General features: G+C 35.3%; 1 protein-coding gene across 3 annotated transcripts in view; it reads left to right on the top strand.

Moving 5' to 3' along the window:
* Positions 1-24,002, top strand: part of PTPN22 (protein tyrosine phosphatase non-receptor type 22) — a 56,306-nt gene that overhangs the window by 25,307 nt on the left and 6,997 nt on the right. For all 3 annotated transcript variants that reach the window (XM_061121099.1, XM_061121101.1, XM_061121102.1), the window contains 9 exons: positions 2,382-2,468; positions 13,572-13,648; positions 13,795-14,612; positions 16,852-16,935; positions 17,092-17,198; positions 18,328-18,355; positions 21,763-21,846; positions 22,094-22,209; positions 23,756-23,786. In XM_061121099.1, the coding sequence (XP_060977082.1) occupies positions 2,382-2,468; positions 13,572-13,648; positions 13,795-14,612; positions 16,852-16,935; positions 17,092-17,198; positions 18,328-18,355; positions 21,763-21,846; positions 22,094-22,209; positions 23,756-23,786 (1,432 nt within the window). The remainder of the gene's footprint in view (positions 1-2,381; positions 2,469-13,571; positions 13,649-13,794; positions 14,613-16,851; positions 16,936-17,091; positions 17,199-18,327; positions 18,356-21,762; positions 21,847-22,093; positions 22,210-23,755; positions 23,787-24,002) is intronic.

The raw sequence follows: 24,002 nt of genomic DNA on the forward strand, positions 1-24,002 counted from the left end.
TATTGCAGGCAGCTTCTTTACCATCTGAGCCACCAGGGAAGCCCAACACCCATATTTTATACATATTTCAACACCAATAATTTTACCTGTATTTCTAAATGGTCTCCATCTTTAAGATAGAGTTTAGCATTCGCCCATTCATTCTTTCATCAAACATTCACTGGTTTTTATTAGGTAAGAGACTTTTTTCATGGTGACTTTTTTCTGATGACTCAGGGATAAACAATCTGTGTACAAAGCAAGAGACGCAGGAGATGTAGATTCCATCCCTGAGTTGGGGAGACCCCCTGGAGGAGGGAGTGGCAAACCACTCCAGTATACTTGCCGAGAAAATCCCATGGACAGAGGAGCCTGGTGGTCTACAGTCCATGGGGTCACAAAGAGTTGGACACGACTGAAGCAACTAAGCACACAGCACATTTCTGCACAGTTTGTTAGAACTATTCTTATTGCTAAAATAGGAAGACCCTCGTGCTTAAAGCCGGAGAAGGCACTGGCCCCCCACTCCAGTACTCTTGCCTGGAGAATCCCATGGACGGAGGAGCCTGGTGGGCTGCAGTCCATGGGGTCGCTAAGAGTCGGACATGACTGAGTGACTTCACTTTCACTTTTCACTTTCGTGCACAACCCACTCCAGTGTTCTTGCCTGGAGAATCCCAGGGACGGGGGAGCCTGGTGGGCTGCTGTCTATGGGGTTGCAGAGTCGGATACGACTGAAGCGACTTAGCAGCAGCAGCAGCAGTGTTTAAAGCACTTACAAATGAACTTGAACACAGGTTTAGAAGTAAAACAATTGACAATGGTACTTTAGATATTTTTATGTAAAAGTTGTAAATCAAAGGGAAAAAATTAGAGCTATTATAATATAAACCTTGTGTTTGGCCCACACAGGTTTTCCGCTAATAGTTAGTGGAAAAAGAGAATTCTTTTTCATGTGTATGACTGTAGGTGTTTTCTATATTCAACCTCTAGGGGGGAAAGTTTATGTGAAATGAAAGCATTGGCTGGTTTAAGGCTGTCAGACTTAAGAGAAGGCCAATCCATGTAGATGTATAAAGATTCCAGGAAGTATGCAACCTAATTGTATAACATTAAACTGTATTACTGAATCAATAAATAAAGTCATACATCATTTCAGAAAAAGTCCATTTCAGGCCTATATGTAAGAGTTGGAAGACAGCTGACATAGTTTTAAGTTAGCTTTCACATTTTGGCATTATCAACAACTATTTGGGCAAAGAACTTACCTGCTGTAGCTGCTTTTTCTGATACCGCTCTAACCAGGAAATAGCACTGTAACCAGATGAGTGCTTCCTATCTTATTTTCCTGTCTTCTTTAGAAAAAATTGAAGAGTGGGCCAATGGCTGTGTTGGATGATACAGTCTCTGCACTATTCTCCTGCTACAATTATTTTTGGCAAAAGTTATATTTTGTTTGTATACGATTGTGTGAAGTGTCATCGAAAAACCTGAATAGGCCTATTTAGACGAAAAATAGATCCAAAAATCAAGTGCTTGAGCAAGTACAGAGGCAAAAACAAGGTAGTAAAAACCCATAAACCTGTAATTATAGCGGTCTCATTTCTCTGCAGTGGAATTCCTTTATAACCACAAATTTCAAAAGTCTATTTAGTGGTCTTCTTTTCTTTGGTATCTTTGCTAAGACAGAATTTCAGCAGCTTGATCCAAATGCACTAAACTAAGAGTCAAAGGTTCAGGTACTAACCCAAGACATTGAAATTACTTCTGAATGATCTCAGGCAAATCAGGTTAACAGGGTTAACAACCTAACTGCTTTATAGATCAACTGTGAGAGTCATAGCAAAGCTAGAATCTATTAGCCATCAAGAACATCAATCTACCTTTTCCCAGGAGAGATGAATTACCACCCACCCCCCCCAAAAAATGCATCTGGAATGAAATAAAAAACAATTTTTTTTTTTTTGTTGCTCCATGTGGCATGCAGAATTTTAGTTTCCCCACCAGGGATCAAACCTGTGCCCCTTGCAATGGAAGAGCAGAGTCTTAACCATTGGACCTCCAGGGAAGTCCCTGGAATGAAAATTTTAAAGTGTGAGCAAACAAAATTAGAGGGAGGATAGTGGAAGGAAAGATAAATAAGAAAGTGGGGTTAGAATATAAAAAGCGTGCTGCAAGGTCCTTGTATATTAGCTAGAGGTAGATCAAATATTTAACTGTTTCTAGCACCCTAAAAATGCTTTGAAACCTGACATGGGCTGCACAGACATAAGGCACTATCTTTAAACTAATGTTTCAGGTTTGCTATACTAGGATTTGATCGGCATTCATACTCCTGAAATTCTGTTAGTTCACCAAGTTTTTGTTTATTTTCATTTGTTCCGGTTTGCGATGCTCTTCAGCAACAGTATGAGCTGGTCTACAATGCGGTATTAGAACTATTTACGAGACAGATGGATGTTATCAGGGATAAACACTCTGGAACAGAGGTACATTTTAAATTTGATGTTTTGTAAAAAAAATGTTTTCATGTTGATTTTGGTCAAAGGATCTCAGATTAGTTGCAGGGCGACTTAAAATTTATCATCACAACTAAACTGGAGTGTCAGATGTGCATGCGGCTGCACTATAAATCTCCTATGAAGAAGGAAAATTTAATTGAAGTACTTTAACTTAGAAAGTTAATGTCTTGGTTAACCTTTTGCATACCATTTTCAGCTCAATTTAGAAACCATAGGAGTGGGTGAAAGGGCAAGCATATATTCTGTTTTCATGTTTTAGACAGTTGTGCAGCAAGTTAGAAGTTAGAGTGACAATTATAAAGTGAAATTGTAGTTGAGTACTTTACATTATTTTTCAGGTTACTCAAGCTTCATCTTGATGGCATATGTATCATCAAATTTTGAGAATATTTTAGAATAGCCAAAGGATTCTTAGCTAAAAATGCTGGGTATAAAAACAATTATGATTTGGCCAAATTCTAATTGAAAAATATTGAGCATTCTAGCTATGTTATTTTGAGCTTATCACAAAAACTGATGTCAAATATTTACTATGGAATCACGAAGTACTAGATTCTGAACAAACCTTAATAAGACAAAATTACTGATTTACCTTCCAGGGTGTATGTCATATATACAAATTAATTAAAATTTTAACACCACATTTCGTATTATGCATCTGAAAATATTCACCGAGTACCTATTGTTTTCACAGTATTCGGAATACAAAGTATATAAGATGTGACTCTCGCAACTCCTATCACTAGAATGATGAAGCATTTGGAGTGAAAAAAAAATCAAAAAACTGTTGAGGCTAGAGAATGAACTATGCAATCCTATAGTGAATGTCAGTTCCAAAGAAAAGTGTAGGAGGAGATGAAAACCAAAATATAGTTGCCAGACATTGTTACTTATATCCTGTTCATGCCTACTTCATTGGCTAGTACTCCCAAAACAAGTTTAAATAACAGAAGTGATTGCATGACCTAATTTTAGTGGAAGAGATTCTCATGTTTTACTACTAACTGTGATGTTGATTTGATTGGAGTTATTTTATTTATTTGTTTATTTTATTATCTTTTTTGGCTGTGCTGGGTCTTCATTGCTGTGTGAGGGCTTTCTCTAGTTGTGGCAAGTGGGGGCTACTCTCTGTTGCAGTGTGCAAGCTTCTCATTGTGGTGGCTTCTCTTGTTGCAGAGCATGGGCTCTAGATGCATGGGCTTCATAGTTTCAGCTTGTGGGCTTTAGAGTATTGGCTCAGTAGTTGTGGTGCAAGGGCTCAGTTGCCCCATGGCATGTGAGATTTTTCCAGACCAGGGACTGAACCTGTATCTCCTGCACTGGCAGGCAAATTCTTCTGGACCACCAGGGAAGTCTGAGATATATCTTTTAATTGTTTAAAGGAAGTATTAATTGACATCTATTTTATTAAGAATTTTTTTCAGAAAGAATGTTGAAGTCTATCAACTGCATATCTTTGCATTTATAGAATGAGCGCATGGATTTTCTCCTTTGACATGATGATACAGTCATATTCTTGCTCTTAGAATAAAACCTTCTTGAACAAAGAATATTCTCCTAACATGCTGTTGGAGTATGTGGGTTAATATTTTAGGTTCCAGGGAATGTCAGTACTCAGATATAGCCCATGGCTCCAGACAGTTGAGTTGTTTGGAGTGTGCCCTTAGTCAATAAATAGGAACATAGGAACATGGTTCAACCTCCCACGGAAGGAATTGATTAACATCAGACAAGGAGGACTTCTGTTTCTGGGAATATCAAGTCGATATACTTTTCCCTATTCTTTCCACTAAATACAACTAGAAACCCTGGACAACATACATATAAAATAAATATAAGAAATGTAAGACTTAAAATAAATATAAGACTCTGAAAGAGGGAGAGAAGACAGACCATCTAGGAACATTGGGACCCAAGGAAAGACATGAAGGTTAGTTCCTTGAGTTTTCTTTTTCTTCATATATCACAGATTTGGAACTGAAGAAACCAACAAATTGGAAGGGCCAACAGTGCAGACAACAAAAAAAACAACAAAATCCTGCTCTCTCTAGTCAAAGAACCAGGAAAGGGGCAGCCGAGCAAACCAGAAAACTTTAAGAAAATAAGTATTTTACTTCAGTCAACACCAAAGAAAAAAATGGCCCTCAACCCCACCTATGCCAACAAAGAAGTGGAGAGCCTAGATTTCCATCCCCACAAAAACAATGATGCAGAGAAGGACAACAGGGCAGTGTTATCAGAAGGGCAGTGTTATGTGTCATTCTTGTGATCATTCTAATAAAGAAAAATATACAATCATTTAAAATAAGAAAAAGTCAAGTAAAGAGCTAGGAGTTTTATTTCCACTGACCTGCAATGAGGTTTCCCTGCAGTGTCAGTGGAAACCAGGTGGGGAGCCTGAGTTTCTACCTGGCAGTAACGTGGTACCCCAACGTCTCTCCACTGATGGAGTGTCAGAAGAGGCCTAGTGGAGAGTCAGGACTTTCAACATCATCCAGCAGTAATGAGACCACCCAGACCATGGTGTCTATAGAGACCACCTGGAGAGCCTCTCCCATGGTGTCTCCCTTCAGGTGTTAACAGAGACTGTGAGAAACTGGTGGATATTGAATCCATTTGGCAATGGCAAGGCAGTAATGAGGTAGCACCCCCACCCTTCTTCTTTCCCCTGTCAGAATGGATTTTTATTTTATTTTATTTTTTTTTTCAGAATGGATTTTTAAAAGCTACCCCAATTCAAAGAGAATAATATAACAATACAAAAATATCTAGATTTCATGTGAAAAATCACTTGCCATACCAAGAACCAGGAAGATCTCAAACCAAACAAGTAAAAGATAATCAACAGATGACAACACTAAGATGACAGAGATGTAAGAATTACCTGACAAAGATTCTAAAGCAGCCGTGATTAAAATGCTTCAGTGAGCAATTACAGGCATGCTTAAAACAAATGAAAAAATAAAAAGTCTCAGCAAAGAAATATAAAGACCTTGCAAAGAAAGAGAAGATATAAGAAGAACCGAAAAGGAATTTTACAGTTGAAAAATAACAGTAATGGAAACAAAACAGCTCAGTAGATGGATTTAACGGCAGAGTACAGGGCACAAGGAAAGAATTAATGAATCGAAAGACAAAACAATAGAAACTGCCCAATTTGAGCAATAGAAATAAAATAGACTAAAAAATAAAATAAAAATAAAATATAGAACTTCAAGAAACTAAGTGACAATGACAAAACCCCTAGCATTCGTGTCATTGATGTCCAAGGAGGAAAGGAGAAAAAAGGCAAGTCTAAAAAAGTACTGAAATTCTCATCATAAGTAAACTTCAGAAAACTAAATACAAAAATTCCAGGAAGCAGCCAAAGAAAAATGATATTAACTGAAGGGGAGAAACAATTAGAATGAAAATTAATATGTCATCAGAAAACATGGGGGCCAGAAAGAATGGCACAGTATTTTACAAGTGCTGAAGGAAAAAAGCTTGTCAATAGATTTCTACATCCAGTAAAAAATATCCTTCAAGAATGAAGGGGAAATCAAGACACTCTCAGATGAAGAAAAACTAAGGGGATTTGTTGCCAGTAGATAGACCTGCCCTAAAAAAAATGGCAAAGGAATTTTTCTAATAGAAAGGAAAGGAAAAAAGAATATGGTAAGCAACATGGGTAAATATAGGTTTTCCTTTTTCTCTTGATTTTTCTAAATTATTTAAATGATTGAAGTGAAAATTATAACACTGATATGGTTCTAAATGTATTAGAGGAAATACTTAAGACAACTACATTATAAAAAAGGAAGGGTTAGACACATAAAGGGAGGTAAGGCTTCTGTATTGAATTAGTAAAAACAGTAACACTTACAGACTTTGATAAGTCATGAATATATGGTGTAATTACTAGAGTCACTCCTACAAAAACTGTACAAAGGTATATTTTTAAAAAAAAATTATAGGTAAATCAAAATGAAATTCCAAATATGCAGGAAAAAGGCAGGAAAAAGAAATGAGAAATGGAGAACAAACAGAAAATAACAGATAAAGTTGGAGACTTAAGCTCTACCACATTAATAATTACACTGAGAGTAAGTAGTACAAATATACCAATTAACAGACAGATTGGCAGAGGGTATTGAAAACATGACCCACTATATGCTGTTTGTAAGAAACACATTTCAAATATATAGGTTGATTTAAAATAAAGGATTAGAAAAATACATACCCTGTAAATAAAGGGAATAAAGGGAAAGCAGGAGTAGCTATATTAATATCAGAGAGACCTCAGAATAAAGAGTTATTCTCCCACAGCAAGGGAGGGATATTGTATGATAAAAGGGTCAATCCACCAATAAGATGTATTTAACAATCCTAAGTGTGTATGGGCCAGACCTGCAAGATATGTGAAGCAAAAATTGATAGGATTAAAAGGAGCAATAGAAAAATCCACAGTTATATTTGGAGACTTCAATACCCCTCTCTCAAAATTTATAGAACTCAGCAAGAACTGTGCAAGAATATGTGAGAACTTAACACCACCACCACCAACTAACAGGATCAAATTGATATTTATAGGAGTCTCCACCTAACAACACAAGAATATACGTTCTTTTTAAGTGCTGATTGAACATATACCAAGGTGGATCACATCCTGGGCCATTAAACAATCTCAAAAATATAAAGAATTGGTATCATATAGAATGTATTCTCTGAGTTCTATGGAATCAAAATCAAAGTTGATAAGAGAAGAATAACAAGAAAAGAACCAAGTACTTGGAAACCACATAAGACTCTTCGAAAAAATCCATTGAGTCAAGAAAGGAAGTTTAAAGAGAAATTTCTGAAAAACACACTGAACTGAATAAAAATGTGAAAACACCACATATTGAGATTTGTCACACAGAGCTCCAGGGGTGCTGAGAGCAAAGTTTATAGCACCCTAAATGCATACATTAAAAAACTGTCATTGTTGTTTAGTCACTAAGTTGTGTCCAATTCTTTTGTGACCCCATGGGCTGTAGCCCGCCAGGATCCTATGTCCATGGGATTTCCCAGGCAAGAATACTGGAGTGGGCTGCCATTTCCTTCTCCAGGGGACCTTCCTGACCCAGGAATAGCGACAGAGGAGCCTGGCAGGCTCCAGTCTATGGGATTGCAAAGAGCTGAACACAACTTAATGACTAAACAACTAACATATATATGTATATATAAACATATATATGTATTAAAATACAAATATATATGCATATATATATATATCACATCTTCTTTATCCATTCATCTGTTGATGGACATTTAAATAGCTTCCATATCTTAGCTATTATAAATTGTGCTGCTATGAACATAAGGGTGCACACATCTTTTCTTCATTTGTTGAAAACAAGTTTCTTTTTAAAAAAAAAAAAATTTTTGAATTATAGTTTTGTCTGGATATATGCCCAGGAGTGGGACTGCTGGATTTTATGACTTTAGTTTTTTGAGGATCCTCCATACTGTTTTCCATTGTGACTGCACCGATTTACACTCCCACCAACAGTGTAAGAGGGCTCCCTTTTCTCCCTACCCTATCCAGTATTTATTTGTAGACTTTTTATTTTTTATTTTTTTTTTAAATAAGTTTTATTGGAGAAAAATAGAACCACCACGTACACAGGGAAAAGAGCACAAAAATTCAACCGATACAGAACTGAAAGTCACAACTACCCAATGTTGTTTGCGATTACTTTTCAATTTCTTAAATGGCTTCCCTCAATTTTTTAAATAGCCTTGCCAATTTTTTTTCAGCTGAAATAGCATCAAGTTTTCAAAAAATTAAGAGCCTCAGTGAAGGGACCAGCTTTTAAGATAACAAAGGTGACACCAAGAGTCACCTAATAGTACCAAGAGACAAGAGTCTCCTGATAGTACCAATTCTACCAAAAAATTCCTGAAGCACATAACTACTGAGTCTGGTAGAACAGTAGCTCAGAGACCATCAGGGATTAGTTAGAACACTGACTCAGACGGTCCAGTATGCAGAGAGGGCAAACAAAAAAGCTGCATTTCCCTGTCAGATGAGATCATGTAAGAAAATCAAGGAGGTGCTAAGAAAATACAGGCAATGGCTGCTCAAAATAATTAAGAAGGCATTCTACATACCACATATTATTAGACAACAGTGTCTAAAGTGATGCAATTAGAAAACAGACAACTTAAAAAAAATATGGTCACAGGTCTTTGGGAACTCAAGAAAACAATCAATAGCAAACCCAAGAGCTGAAAGTCTCAGCTGAGGGTTGAAAGTGAAAGTGAAAGTGAAGTCGCTCAGTCATATCCGACTCTTTGCGACCGCATGGACTGTAGCCCACCAGGCTCCTCTGTCCATGGGATTCTCCAGGCAAGAATACTGGAGTGGGTTGCCATTTCCTTCTCCAGGTATTTGTGGACTTTTTAATGATGGTCATCCAGACTGGTGTGAGGTGATACCTCATAGTTTCGATTTGCATTTCTCTAATAATTAGCAATGGTGAGCATCTTTTCATGTGCCTTTTGGCCACCTGTATATCTTTGGAGAAATGTCTATTTAGGTCTTCTGCTCATTTTTCGATTGGATTGTTTGGTTTTTTGTTATTGAGTTGTATGAGCTGTTTGTGTATTTTGGAAATTAAGCCCTTGTTGGTTGTATCACTTGCAAATATTTCTTCCTAGTCCCTAGGCTGTCTTTTTGTTTATGGTTTCCTTTGCTATGCAAAAGCTTGTTAGTTTGATTGGGTTCCATTTGTTTATATTAGCTTTTATTCTATTGCCTTGGGAGATTGACCTAAGAAAACATTGGTACAATTTATGTTAGAGAATTCTCTTTTTTTATGGTGTCATGTCTTATAAGTCTTTAAGCCATTTTGAGTTTATTGTTGTGTATGATATGAGGGTGTGTTCTAATTTCATTGTTTCACATTCAGCTGTCCAACTTTTCCACGATGACTTGCTGAAAAGACTGTTTTTCTCCATTGTCTCCTTTGTTGAAAATTAATTGACTGTAGGTGTGTGGATTTATGTCTGGGCTCTCTGTTCTTTTCCATTGTCCATATGTCTGTTTTTGTGTCTTTTTTCCATTTTTGAGTTGGCTGTTCTTGAGTCTTAGAAGTTCTCTAAATATTCTGGATATTAATCCTCTATCAGATAATATGTGTGTTGCCCTTTTACTCTGTTGATTTTGCACTTTGATGCATATAAGTTTTTAATTTTCATAAAATCCAATTTGTCTCGTTGATAGTGCCTTTGGTGTCATATATATGAAATCATTGTCAGACCCAATGCCATGAAGCTTTCTAAGTTTTCTAAGAGTTTTAGTTTTAGCTCTTATGTGTAGGTATTTGATCCATTTTGAGTTAATCTTTGTATATACTGCAAGAATCCAACATTTTTTTGCATGTAGATGCCCAGTTTTCCCAGCATCATTTGTTGAAAAGGCTGTCTTTTCTCCATTGAATGCTCTTGGCAACCTCATCAAAAATCAATTGCTCATCGATTTCCCTGGTGGTCCAGTGGCTAAGACTCCACATTCTTGATGCAGGGAACCCAGGTTCAATCCCTGGTCAGGGAACTAGATCCCACATACTTCAACAAACATCAAAGGTCCTGCATGCCACAAATAAGACCCAACATAGCCAAATAAATATTTTAAACAATCAATTGCTCTTTCTGTGAGCTTACTGTAAGGCTCTCTATTTTATTCCATTAATCTGTATGGCTGTTCAATGTCAGTACCATATTGTTTTATTACTGTATGTTTGTAGTACCTCTTGATAACAGGAAGTTTAAGTCCTTCATCTTTGCTCTTCTTTTTCAAGATTGTTTTAGCTAGCCAGAGTCCCTTGAGATTCTACATGAATTTTAAGATGAGGTTTTCTATTTCTGCAAAGGCACCGTTTTGATAGGGATTGCACTGAATCTGTATATTACTTTGGGTAATGATATTGTAACAATAATAAAAACATATCACTTCATGAATATAGAATGCCTCCTCTTTTATTTTTTGTCAGCAATGCTTTGTAGTTTTCAGCATGTAAGTCTTTCATTTCTTTGGTTAAATTTATTCATCAGTATGTATATTTTTGATGCTAATTGCTTTTCTAATTTTCTTTTCAGATTGTTTATTGTTACTTTATAATAATGCAACTGGTTTTTGTGTGGTGACTATATATTCTGCAACTTTGCTGAACTGGTTTTTTAGGTCTTGCAGTTTTGTGTGTGTGTGTGTGGAGTCTTTCCACATATAAAATCAAGTCATCTGCGAATGAAGATAACTTCACTTACTTCTTTTCCATTTTGATCTTTTTTTTGTGTGTGTGTCTAATTGCTTTGGCTAGACCCTCCAGTATTATGTTGACTAAAAGTGGTAAAAATTGGCATCCTTGTCATATGCCTGATCTTGGGAGAAAGCTTTTAATATTTCACCATTGAGTATGATATTAGCTGTAGGTTTTTTATATATGGCCTTTATCAAATTGAGGAAGTTCCCTTAAATTCTCAGTTTATTAGAGTATTTTTATCAAGAATTTGTCAAATTTTTCTGCATCAATTGATAAGATCATGTGGATTTCTTCCCTTTAATTCTCTTAATATGGTATATTACATTGATTTCTTATGTTGAAGATTGTTGCACAAGATTCTTTGTACTCTGGAAATAAATCCCAGTTGGTCAAGGGGTGTAATTCTTTTCCTATACTGAATTCAGTTTGCTAGTATTTTATTGAGGACTTTGCATCAATATTCATGAAGAATATTGCTCTGAGGCTTTCTTTTGCTTGTAGCATCTTTGTCCAGTTTTGTAACAGGGATTTCCTGTTCTCACAGGGTGATCAACTTGGCAGTGTCTTTCAATTTCTAGGAAGAGTTTGTGCAGGTGTTTACTCTTCCTTAAATGTTTAGTCGAATTCACCAGTGAAGCTATCTGATCCTGAACTTTTCTTTGTTGGGAAAATATTTGATTACTGATTCAGTCTACTTACCAGTTGTAGTTCTATTCAGATTTTGCATTTCTTTCTGAGTCAGTTTTGGTTGATCAAGTGTTTCAGGAATTTGTCCATTTAATCCAGGTTATACAATTTGTTGGCATACAATTGTTCATATTATTATATATATTTTTTATTTCTATGAAATTGGTCATAATGTCCCCACTTTTATTTCTGTAATTTGAGATTTTAGCAATTTTAGTTTTCTCGTTTTTCCTTTGTCCGTCTAGTTAAAGGTTTGTGAATTTTTATTGATCTTTTCAAAGGATCAAATTTTGGTTTTGTTGGTTTTCTCCATTGTTTTCTTAGTCTCTATTTATCTCTGCTGTAATCTTTTAATATTTCCTTCCTTCAGCTGGCTCTGGGTTTAGTTTGTTCTTATGCTAGTTCCTTAAGATGTACAGCTAAATAATTGATTTGAAATCTTTTACACATTTATAGTTGTAAATTTACCTCTAAGAACTGCTTTCACTGTATCCCATATATTTTGGTATGATGTATTTTCATTTATTTCTAAGTATTCTCTCATTTCTATTGTGATTTCTCCTTTGACCTGGTAGTTGTTTAACATAGTTTATACATATGTGTGAATTTTCCAGTTTTTCCTGTTATTCATTTCTAGTCTCAATCCATTCTAATTGAAAAAGATACTTTGAAAAAAAAAAAAAGATACTTTGTATGACTTCTATTTTTTAAAATTTATTAAAGCTGTTTTGTGGCCTAATATATGGTCTGTCCTAGAGAATGTTCCATAAATGTTCAACAAGAATGTCTGTGTTGCTGGGTAGAGTGTTTTATAAGCGTTTGTTAGTTCTTATAGGTTTACGTGCTTATCCACGTCTGTCCTCTATTTCTTGTTGATCTTCTGATTGTTCTATTATTAAAAGTGGAGTATTAAATTCTCTGTATCAGTTTACTAGGCTTACTGTAACAAGTACTGTAAACCAAGGGGGGCTTAAAACTCACAGTTCTGGAGCCACAAAGTCTAAAACCAAGGTGTCATCATCAAGGCCATGGTCTCTCTCTCGGGAGCTCTAGGGGAAGAATTTTCCTTGCCTATTCCTATTTTTTGGTGTTTCCAGCAATCCTTGGTGTTCTTTGGCTTGCAGATACATTGCTCCAGTCTCTGTCTCCATCATCACATCATATTCTCCCTGTGTTTTCTCTTCTTATAAGGACACAAGTCATTGTTTTAGGGCCCACTATAATCCAATATGATCTCATCTTAAATTACATCTGCAAAAATCTTATTTCCAAATAAAGTCACATTCACAGATTTCAGGGATTAGATTTCAATATATCTTTTTGAGAGTCACAATTAAACCCATTACAAGTAGAATCTTATCACTGACTTTTTAGAAAACATATTTAAACAGCTCCAAAGGCAGGATATTTTTTACAATTGCTGGTAGCTTGGATTCCATGAGTCACAGTAACAAATTTCATGATGTGATAATTGCTATGAAGAAAATAAAGATTGAGAGTGTTTGGGCAGGTGGGGTGGGAGTGTGATTTTAGGTTGAATGGTCAGGGAAGGTTTCCATACGTAGGTGACATTTAAGTAGAGAATAATTACTTTAGAAACTACCAACCTTGCAAAATGTATTGAGCAAGGGTATTTCAACCAGAAAGAACAGTAAAAACTGGAAATGAATTTGGTATACTTAAGGAATGGCAAGAAAACCGGTATAGCTGGAGCACACTAAGGAAGAAAAAGATGGAGCAAGCATGAGGACATAACATAAAAAGCTGAGATGATGAAATTTCTGAAAGTACAATGTTTTTGAGAATAAAGTTGTATTTTAAGTAAATAACATTTTAAAACTTTCACATATGAAAAGATGGTGCTATAAGCAAATCCTTTTTAATCTCTGTAACACTAATCTTTTATTTTGATCCTTTTGATCTCAGTATGTGAACAAGTTCTTGCTTCATTCAATATTTTGGAAACTCATATGATTCTTTCATGAATTATTTTAAATCTTTATATTTTCTGAGAAATAACCTTTCCGCCTTATGAATGTTAAAATCTATCATTACCATCACTTCACTAAAAATCAATCTCTCACTTCTCTTGAAGATTCAAGCAAAGGATTCAGTTTTTGAGCAAAATCCCAACCTAAAAGCAAAACCTTATTCTCCTAACTTACCAAAAAGGTGAGTATAGTTTTACACATATAGTATTGTCTAATTGTGTCTGGGAGGAATATCTCATGCTTATATCTCATCATGATGCTGAGAAGTGGATATGGGAAGAGGCCTCTTTGGAATATGGTATCATCATTACTTTCTTTTTGTTTCAGTACCATAAAAGAAGCAAAAGTGATGAACCAACAGAGCAAAGGAAGGATAAGGGTGAAAAGTGCAGAAGCTTCTTCCTTTGACCTCAGGACTTCTGAAATAAATGAAAAGGAAGGGTTAGTCATGCACCCTGCTAAACAGAGCAGTTCTTTAGAGGTTTTGGAACTGAACTGTGGTTGTAACAAAAATGCTGACACAACCATGGAATGGGAGACAAAGGTGTTCCCAATAGCTGGGAAGCCTCTTCAGAAGCATCAAAGTTTGGACTTGAGTTCCATTTTGTTTGGAGCATATCCTAAGTCTAAACCTGTAAATGCAGCAGGAAGATATTCTAATTTAAAGGTGCCAATACTGCGGACCAAATCAACTCCCTTTGAATTGATGCAACAGAGAGACAGCAAAGAGTTGGACATAAAGGGAAATTTTTATTTGGAATCTCAACCACACAATTCTTGTCTTGATCAGCCTCAAAAAGTGATGTATGTTTCTTCAGCAGAACTGAATATTTCGCCATCACATGACTCTAAGCATCAAACGTGCAATCCTGCTAATGCAAAGCAGCATGACTCTGGTGCTTTTAATGAGCATTCTTATATGTCTTTAGTAGAAGATCCTTATTTTTCATCATTGTCTCCAAGTAGTGCTCATTCTAAGATGTCTTTTGATTTACCTCAGAAGCAAGATGGAAGTGTTTTACCTTGTTCTTCACTGTCAAAATCCTCTACAACCCTCTTTCCTTATAACAATTCACATGATTCTTTAACACTGACTACTCTGACCAGTTTTCCCCCACCACTGAACCAAGAGACAGCAGTAGTAGGTAAGTTATTTTTAAAAGTTAGTATGGCATTTTAGATTTTAGTTTCTGTAAGATTTGGTTTCATCTCACTTTCCCCCTCATCCTTCTCTGCTTGCCTCTCTTTTTTCCTCCTCCTCAAAAAAAAAAAAAGAAAAATTCCATGAAACAAGCAACAGTAGAGGCAGTCAGATCTAGTACAGGACTTGTGCCAGCAGGCGTGCTTCTAAAGGCAGCAATCCTCATTCCTCAATGTGTCTATCAAAAGTCCACAGCTTATCCTTAGCATGCAGAAACAACTTCCAAAAGAACATCAGAAAAGATTTGACCAACAGTACCACATGGTCACTCAGAACTTTTGTTGGAGAACCATGTGGCTATACTAAATTGAACAGATTGCTAAGAATTGAATTCTCTTCCTGCAGGAGTTGGAAGAAGAGGATTTGATTTCCTCTTGTCCTTTTATAGGGGCTTCCTTGGTGGTTCAGACAGTAAAGAATCTGCCTGCAATGCGGGAGAACTCGGTTCAGTCCCTGGGTCAGGAAGATCCCCTGGAGAAGAGAACTGCTACTCACTCCAGTATTCTTGCCTGGAGAATTCCATGAACAGAGGAGTCTGGCAGGCTATAGTCCATGGGGTTGCAAAGAGTCAGACATGACTGAGTGACTAACACTTTCACTTTCTGTCCTTTTATAATAACTTTATAGATGAGGATATGTGTTCAGTATTCTGCATGAGACTTTAACCTTATATAAATCTTTAATTTCATACTTTATCTCTTTTACAATTCTCTATTTTTGCATATTACGCAAAAATTGCTGTGCTCAGTTACTTAGTCATACCTGACTCTGCAACTCTGTGGACTGTGCCCTCCAGTCTCCTCTGTCCATGGGATTCCCCAGGCAAGAATACTACAGTGGGTTGCCATGCCCTCCTCCGGGGGATCTTCCTGACCCAGGGATCGAACCTGCATCTCATGTCTCCTGCATTGGCAGGTGGGTTCTTTACCACTAGCACCACCTGGAAAGCTCTTAGGCAAAAATTATGTTATATTACTGAGCGGTTTGAAAGTAGAAGTAAATATTCTATTAGATAATTGTAATAGTTTGATGTGGAAGAAGATGAAGGAAAGCAAAAAAACAAGTTTAACTCTTTTAGGTATATCATCAGAAATTTATATAGAACATTCCACCTAAGTAGGAAATAGAGAAGGCTTTTTCTCTATGACATCATTTGTAAAGAATTTTCCTGCTAATGCAGGAGATGCGGGTTCAATCCTGGGTCAGGATCACCTGGAGGAGGAAATAGCAACTCGCTCCAGTATTCTTGCTTGAAAAATCCCATGGATAGAGGAGCCTGGCAGGCTACAAAGAGTCACAAAGGGGTCACAAAGAGTAGGGCATGACTGAGCGACAGAGCACCCACCCATGACATTTACTGTACATATTCCTCAATACATACAACAGATGCATAGCTTTGTTATAAAAATATTTCATCTGTATCTAGTTCCTTGATTAGAAGGAAAGATTATGTACTTATGTATGTTTTATGATTTAAAGAAATTTTATTTTTCTAGATACCAACAATACCTTAAACTTGTCTGAGTGCCAACTTTGGAAACCAAATCTTTTTCAAAGATTGTAGCAACATTGACATGTGTGCCATCTGGTGGCAATTTCTCATAACAGCATTTAAATTCTATAAAAATTCTGAATACATCTATAGAAATATATTAACAGAAAACCTTGTTATACCATTATTTTGTAAAAAGGAAAATGTCAATATTCTCAATTCTAAAAGAATGAAGAAGAAATACTAAAATCTTTATGATTTTACCTCCTCTGTAATTGAATCTGGCATGTTAAGGTGCTTCATGAGGCTGTATTGTATATTCTATGTAAAACAAAGGGCAAGAGTTATGCAGAAAACAATCCAAAGCTTCCTAAATTAGTATAGAGTTTTACACTATGTTAACTGATACTCAGCAACTTAATTAAAATATCCTTGGGCTTTTAAAAGAAGTAAATTTTGAAGAAGAATAAAAAAACCTGGGTTTCCAACTTAGGATGAGAGAATTTATGTTGCTTTTTCCATGCGTGAACAGATACCAGCTTACACATCTTAGTAATGTTTGACATAATTTGTATCAAGATTAGAATATAAGAATTTTCGTTGGATTTTTGAGTGAACAGATACCAGCTTAAATATCTTTTAAAAATCTTTGAATTTTTATAATTAAAAATTGTGATTATATTTTTGATAGCAACTTCTCCGAGGATAGACGATGAAATCCCTCCTCCACTTCCTGAACGGACACCTGAATCTTTTATTGTAGTAGAGGAAGCTGGTGAGTACAGTTCAGTAAGTGTAAAGTAAACTGTGGATTAACTAGATTATTTCTCAGATCCTTTCAATATTCTGTGTGCCGTTGCTGAGTAACATTTGCCCTTTAAAATGACAATACTCCTAAGAATTGAATCATATTTATTTATTTATGTTACAGAACTCCCACAGGGTGTTCCCAAATCTTCATCTTCACCTGTGAAGGTAAAAACTGGAACGTCACTAGAATGTAGTGGAACATCTGAATCAAAGAAATCTGACGATTTGGTAAGACTTAGACCAAGCAAGGTCAATAACTATTTTTTCTGACTCTACTCACTAAGATTCAACAGACTGTAGTCTATTCTTTACATATTTTTAACATCTATCACGTAGTAAATATTGAGCGGATACTTTTTATAAAACAATGTGGTAGAGAATGTGGGGAATAAGAAGATATGTGTAATATACAATTGTTGTCCTTAAGAAATTTGAAGTTTAGCAGTAGAGATATAGCATGTGTACACAAAGTCTATTTTTGTCTGTATTTATTATAACAAGGCAAATATAATCATATGAAAGCTCTTAAGCTTTGAAAGAGTGAGAGATCCCTTCAGGTTGGAAGTGATCAAGGAAGATTTAGTGAAAGAGTAAACATTTGACCTTATTCATAAAGTACAATCAAGGCAAAAATAATTGTTTCATAAGTAGATTGCTTGTTCATAGTAGTCATCTGGTAGGCAGTTTCTTGTTAGCTGTGATACCATATTATAGAGAGCAGTTTTTTAAAAATAACAGATGTCTATATTATTTAATATAAACCTTCTGGAATTATGTTCTCTGCTTCTAGAAGAAAAACCTACACTTTCAACAATCTGTTATGCATTTGCATACAATTCTATGATGAACCAACTATCTTAACCTTTCAGAGATCAGAATAGTAACTATCTAAAACATTTAAACATGCCTACAGTTGCAGTGGTGGTAAAAATATTCTCCACCTTTTAAATTACACTTTTAATGTACTAGTAACTGTTATTGTTACTGCTAATGGTCTTTATCTTACCAAGTCCCAGGGTAAAGAACAATTCCTCTGTTCCAGCATCATGAGGTAATTTCAATTGCAACAACCTAACCTTAAATTAAATTTTCAGGGAAATGTTCTAAGTAGGAGGAAATAAGTATAAAAAGGGATCAATTTAGAACCAATATTCATGACATATAAAAAAATCACTGTAAGAGTAGATGATGCTTCACAATTCATTCAGCACATTTATATATTAGGAAAAATAGGGAAAACATTTCATAACTCTATTGGTATATGAAATATAATTTTTTAAAAAATGCTATTTATTGCCTAGAGTTTATAGATTTGTGTACATGTTGTTCTTTCACTTTTTTTTTTTTTTCCCTCCAGAGTGTAAAACCCCAGAGTCCAAAATCAGGTAAAACATCTATTTTCCTTGGCTTTAGGTGACATTTAGCCGTAAGAATTTGTACTGCAAGAATGGCTCATTAAGTTTAGAGTATCACCTCAGGAGATGGCATGGTTTCCATAAGAGCTTCCACTACTCATTGATTTACTTCTGGTTTTCCTAGGCTAGTAGTTTTGTTTTGTGAAGGGTAAGAGGAAAACAGGATTTTAGAATTCTCTTCCTTGATATACAACCCAACTATTTCAGATACAACTTCTTAAAACTTTGCAGCAGTTCCATTTTACTGGTTTTATCATTGTTAACATTGTCATTTTGAAAAACTATTTCTGACCACTTAGGTTTTTTAACTTGCTATTGCTTCTCCAGTACTTTCTTACTTGTTTTATACATTGAATAACAACACCAACAGCCAACAGTTATTGAACACTGATAGGTATTTTACATATATTATGACAGGTAGCAGTTACCCTTAACATATTTATTCATATTAACATATTATTCAAATACATAAATAAGTAGTATAACATAGACATTAAAAACCATGGGCTTTGGAGTCAGGTAGACTTTCATTCAAATCCCTGGCCTACCAATAGTTATTGAAATCTATGACCTTGTTTAAGTTATATATTGCTGTTGTTCAGTTGCTATTGTTGTTCAGTTGCTAAGTCATGTCCAACTTTTTGCGACTCCATGGGCTGTGATTTTTCTCATTGATAAAATGAGGATAATGGAACTTCCCTTCTAAGAGGATTTTTGTGAGGATTTAGTGAGATAAAATAAGTATAAAGCTTTTTTAGCACAGTGGTTATCAAATAAGTTCTCATTAAATGTTATCAGGGAAGTCCCTCATTAAATGTTACCTATTACAATTTTTATTAGGTAATTATTAAATGAACATTTTAAGTTCTGTGTGCCTTATCCAGTGTTAGAATAGGCAGGATATATAACAAAGAGCACTTGCTTAATGATTACAGTGTTAATCGCTCAGTCGTGTCTGACTCTTGTGACCCCATAGACTGTAGCCCACCAGGCTCCTCTGTCCATGGGATTCTTCAGGTAAGAAGACTGGAGTGGGCTGCTTAATGATTATATATGTACTCAAATTGGGTAGACAAAATTAATACTCATTGCAACTATTAAGTTATAATCTATATGGCACTGATTCTAATCACCAGCAGTCTGGGGAAAAAAAGGCATCACTGGAGTGGTTAGGGAAGGTTTCATTGAGTAGAGAAAAGAAATAGAAAATTATTGATAGAAGAAAAAAGAGCGAATTCTAGGAGCAGGGACCAGAGTAACAGTGACTCAAAGGTAAAAATAAGCATGACGGGTACAGAGAAACTGTAAGTAGGCAAATTTAATTGCAACAGAGGTTCTATTTTAGGGAAATAAGGAAAATAAATTTGGATAGATAATGTGGGAAAGTTCTGAAGGACTTAAAGGATATGCAGATGAAATATCCAGAATAAACAAATCTATATATAGAGAAAGCAGATTTGTGGTTGCCCCTCTAATCTGGGGGTAATGGGAAGTGATTACTAAATGGGTGTGCAGTTTCTTTTCAGGAAGATTAAAATTTTGTAACCAGACTGTGATGATATTTGTACATCAATGTGAATGTACTGTCATTAATAGCAAATATTGTTATGTGTATTTTATCACACACAAAACTTGGCAGAAGAATTTAGATCTAATTCAATAAGTAATAAGCACTGTAGGTTCTTTATCAGGGGAGCATTAAGGTGAAAATGGTATTTTGGGAAGGTACTTGGCAGAATATTGTTACCTGAAAGTTATAGTTCTAATAATACTTCCTAAAATCAAACTGGAAGGTGATAAGCTACTTTATAGTAGTTATCAAATATTTGTTAAATGCCTACTATTTGCCAGTAATTGTATTTGGTGATGGAAGTACTGCATTGATATTTAATTTTTGCATATTACCCAGGATACAAGGAATAAACAACAGAACTTGCTTTATAGATAAGTCTTGAGACCTAAAAAACCCAATGACCAAAGACAGATAAAGCTCTAGCACTTAACCATGTATTCATTTTCAAAGACATTAATAAAGTATATAATTATACTTAGTGCTATACAATGAGGAGCATACATCAATAGAACACCATTTGTATCTTTAGGACTTATGTTGTGGGAAAGTAGCTCCATTATTTAAAATTCTTTTATCACAGAGATGGGCTTTCAGGTGGCTGAGTGGTAAAGAATCTGTCTGTAATGCAGGAGTCCCAGGTTTAATCCCTGGGTCAGGAAGGTCCTCTGGAGAAGGAAACTCTTGCCTGGGAAATTCCACAGAGGAGCCTGGTGGGCTACAGTCCATGGGGTCCCAGAGTCGGACACAACTTAGCAACTACACAACGATAAAATCACAGAAATACTCAAACATACATTTAAACCTACCATAATAGCATTAATCACACTAATAAAATTAATAATAATTGCTTAATATTATCCAATATGCAGACTTTGTTCATTTTCTTGAATTGTCTCAAGCATGTCCTTCTTTTATTTTTTCAAACAATGTTTTACAGTTGATTTATTTGAAGCTGAATTCAAAGTCTACATCTTGCATTTGTTTTATATGTGTGTTAAGCCTTTTAAAGTTTGTAACAGTTCTTTTTTTATGTTCTCTCTTGCCATTTATTTGTTGAAGGGAATGTCCTTAAGACTGCTAATATTCCAAATTTGGCTGTTTGTATCCTCATCGTTTTAACACGTTCCTCTATCTCTAGGATTCCCTGCAAAGTTATAGTAAGACTAGAAGCTTGATTAAAGTCAGGTTCAAATTCTTTGGAAGAGTACTTTTATAAGTCAGCTATTAAATTTGTGATAAAGCATATGTTCATTGACTAAAGAGCTACAATAACAAAGTTTTTGAGGCTCCAGTCATTGTTCAGATAATTTTTTATTTGGCTGTTACAGGTTAATATTGAAAAAATGGAAAAATAATATAAAACCAAAAAGGGATTTTTTTTAATACTTTTTGTTGGCACTTGGTTGATTTACAGTGTTGTTAGTCTTAAGTGTGCAGCAAAGTGAATCAGTTACACATGTACACATATCCACTCTTTTCTAGATTCTTCTCCCATATTGGCTATTACAGAGTATTGGGTAGATTTCCTTGTGCTATACAGTAGATTCTTATTAGTTATCTATTTTATATTAGTATGTATATATAAATCCAAATCTCCCAATTTATCCCTCCCCTCTTCCCCTTTAGTGACCATAAATTTGTTTTCTACATCCGTGACTCTATTTCTGTTTTGTGAATAAGTTCATTTGTACCATTTTTTTTGATTCCACAAATAAGTAATATCATACATTTGTCTCAAAAAAGGAGCTTAACTTAGGACTTTCAATTGATAGGATTTTTTTTTTATATGTTCTTTTTTTCATAGATCTACAACAAGATCGTTCTTCTTCCCCACCACCTCCACTGCCAGAAAGAACCTTAGAGTCCTTCCTTCTTGCTGATGAAGATTGTAAGTGACAGTACTCTCTCTCAAAAGTTATAGAAAAGTGAGACCATTAAAGGTTAACAATAAAATAGGACCTAAATGGAAAAGGTACACAGAATGATTAAATAAGATAAAGATAATAAATTTTAAAAATGCATAATCTATTGCAAAAATAATGTACAGAAAAATCAGGCTAAAAATTACTGAATTCTGAACCTGTATGTAATCTGAAGTCTTCAGAAGCTATTCAACAAAACACTTTGTTTTTTAGGTACACAGGCTCAATCTGTAGAGACTTGTTCTACTAGCTGTCCTAACACCATGGAAAATTCAACATCTTCAAAACAGACACTGAAACCTCCTGGAAAGAATTTTACAAGGAGTAAGGTAAAAAAGATAGGAGTTTATGGGAATATGCCAGAGGTGTCCTAACCCTTGTCACTCCAATCCCCGGCCACTAGCATTAAGATGAAAAAATTAGACTAACTATCTTCACTAATATTGATTGTCAGTCTCACAACAATCAAAATTAATAGAGGGAAACCAAAAATTAAAAAAACACAAAAAACAACTCAGAGCATTCCCCCCAAAACTATCAACTTCTTTCCCCCTGAAACTAGACAAACTGACTCCAAAGTTTATACGTGCGGGGAAAGAGCAAGAATAGTCAGGAAACAGCAAGTAAATAAATAAATAAAAACAGTGAAAGAAGGGTAGTCTTATCAGATATAAAAATATTATAAAGCCCGAATAATTAAAATGGCGTGATATTGGTTTATGAAAAGAAACATATACCAACAGAGCAGAAGAAAAAGATGGAGAACAAAAATGAGAGCATTTTCACTAGGATATTTTGAATTACAAATAATCTATATTTAAAAATCTAAATTTTTCAAAAAGGAATTTTAAAATATCTATTATATAGAAGATTACATCTCTGTTAAGTGTTAGAAAAATAGAAATGCCATAAAGGTCATTTAAATGTCCCTGAAAAGAGTATAGTTAATTATTAGAATACAATACCTATATGAGAAATAAAATGAAAATTATAAAAAAAATATACTGTGGAACAGAGTGAAAAACATACACCCTGAGGAAATGTGAAGAAAAGAAGAAATCTGGGTAGATTTTTAGAAGAGATAAGAGATAAGAGTTTAGAGACTCCACCATCAAGGAGGCAGAAGATACGGGTTTGCTTAAAAGAGGGAGAAGGAAGTAGCATGGTTAACAGTATGAAGAGAATCTCAGTAAAGCGAGTACAGAAAACGGCAATTTTTCTGACTAGAATAGGAGTGGCAATGTATCAGAGTATCTTCAGAAGCCACTGTGGGTTCTGGAATGGTCCCTTAACAAAGAAGAGAAGTAGGGGACTTCCCAGGTGGTCCAGTGGTTAACACATCGAGGTTACGACCTGCAGGGGACATGGGTTCCCTCCCTGGTCTGGGAAGATTCCAAATGCGGAAGGGCAACTAAGCCTGTGTGCCACAACTACTGCGCCACCACTCGAGAGCCCAGGAGCTGCAACTACTGAGTCTGTGTGCCTAGAGCCCGTGCTCCCAGACAAGAGAAGCCACTGCAGTGAGAAGCCCATGCACCACAACTAGAGATAGCTGTCATGCAGCAATGAAGATCCAGTGCAGCCACATGAATAAATATATCAGTAAATAAAATATTTTAAAAAATAAAGAAGAAAAGTAGAAACTCCATCTTTTTTCCTGCAGAATAATAGTATTGTTTCTAAACAGCAAGATAAAACAAGTAGAGACTTGGCACTGAGTTAAAAATGGCATGATAGAAAAATAATTTTGTGTATTTCGATATCCATTTTTAAAGAAATTAATCCTCTTGAATGAAGTCTATATTTCTAGTTGATTAAAAGTGTTTGGATTTCAGAGGGAAAAAACTAACCTTTTCCTTTTCTTTATTTTTATAGAGTTTGAAAATTTTACGAAATGTGAAAAAGAGTAAGTTACTTATTTTTAGAATACATATACCACTTTCAGTATATGTAATTTTTCCTTATATAACCACTGGGAAAAATAATTAACAGTAGTATTCCTAAACAGAACCTTGCTAAGGGCCTATATATCATAACAGTAACCTTCAGGCCTTGCACTGTTGTTAGGCTCCACGATGCTAAAATACTGGGCAGGGAGTAAGGGGAGGGAAAAGTGTCTGTG

This window comes from Dama dama, chromosome 20 (assembly GCF_033118175.1).
Source record: "Dama dama isolate Ldn47 chromosome 20, ASM3311817v1, whole genome shotgun sequence".
Lineage (NCBI taxonomy): Eukaryota > Metazoa > Chordata > Mammalia > Artiodactyla > Cervidae > Dama > Dama dama.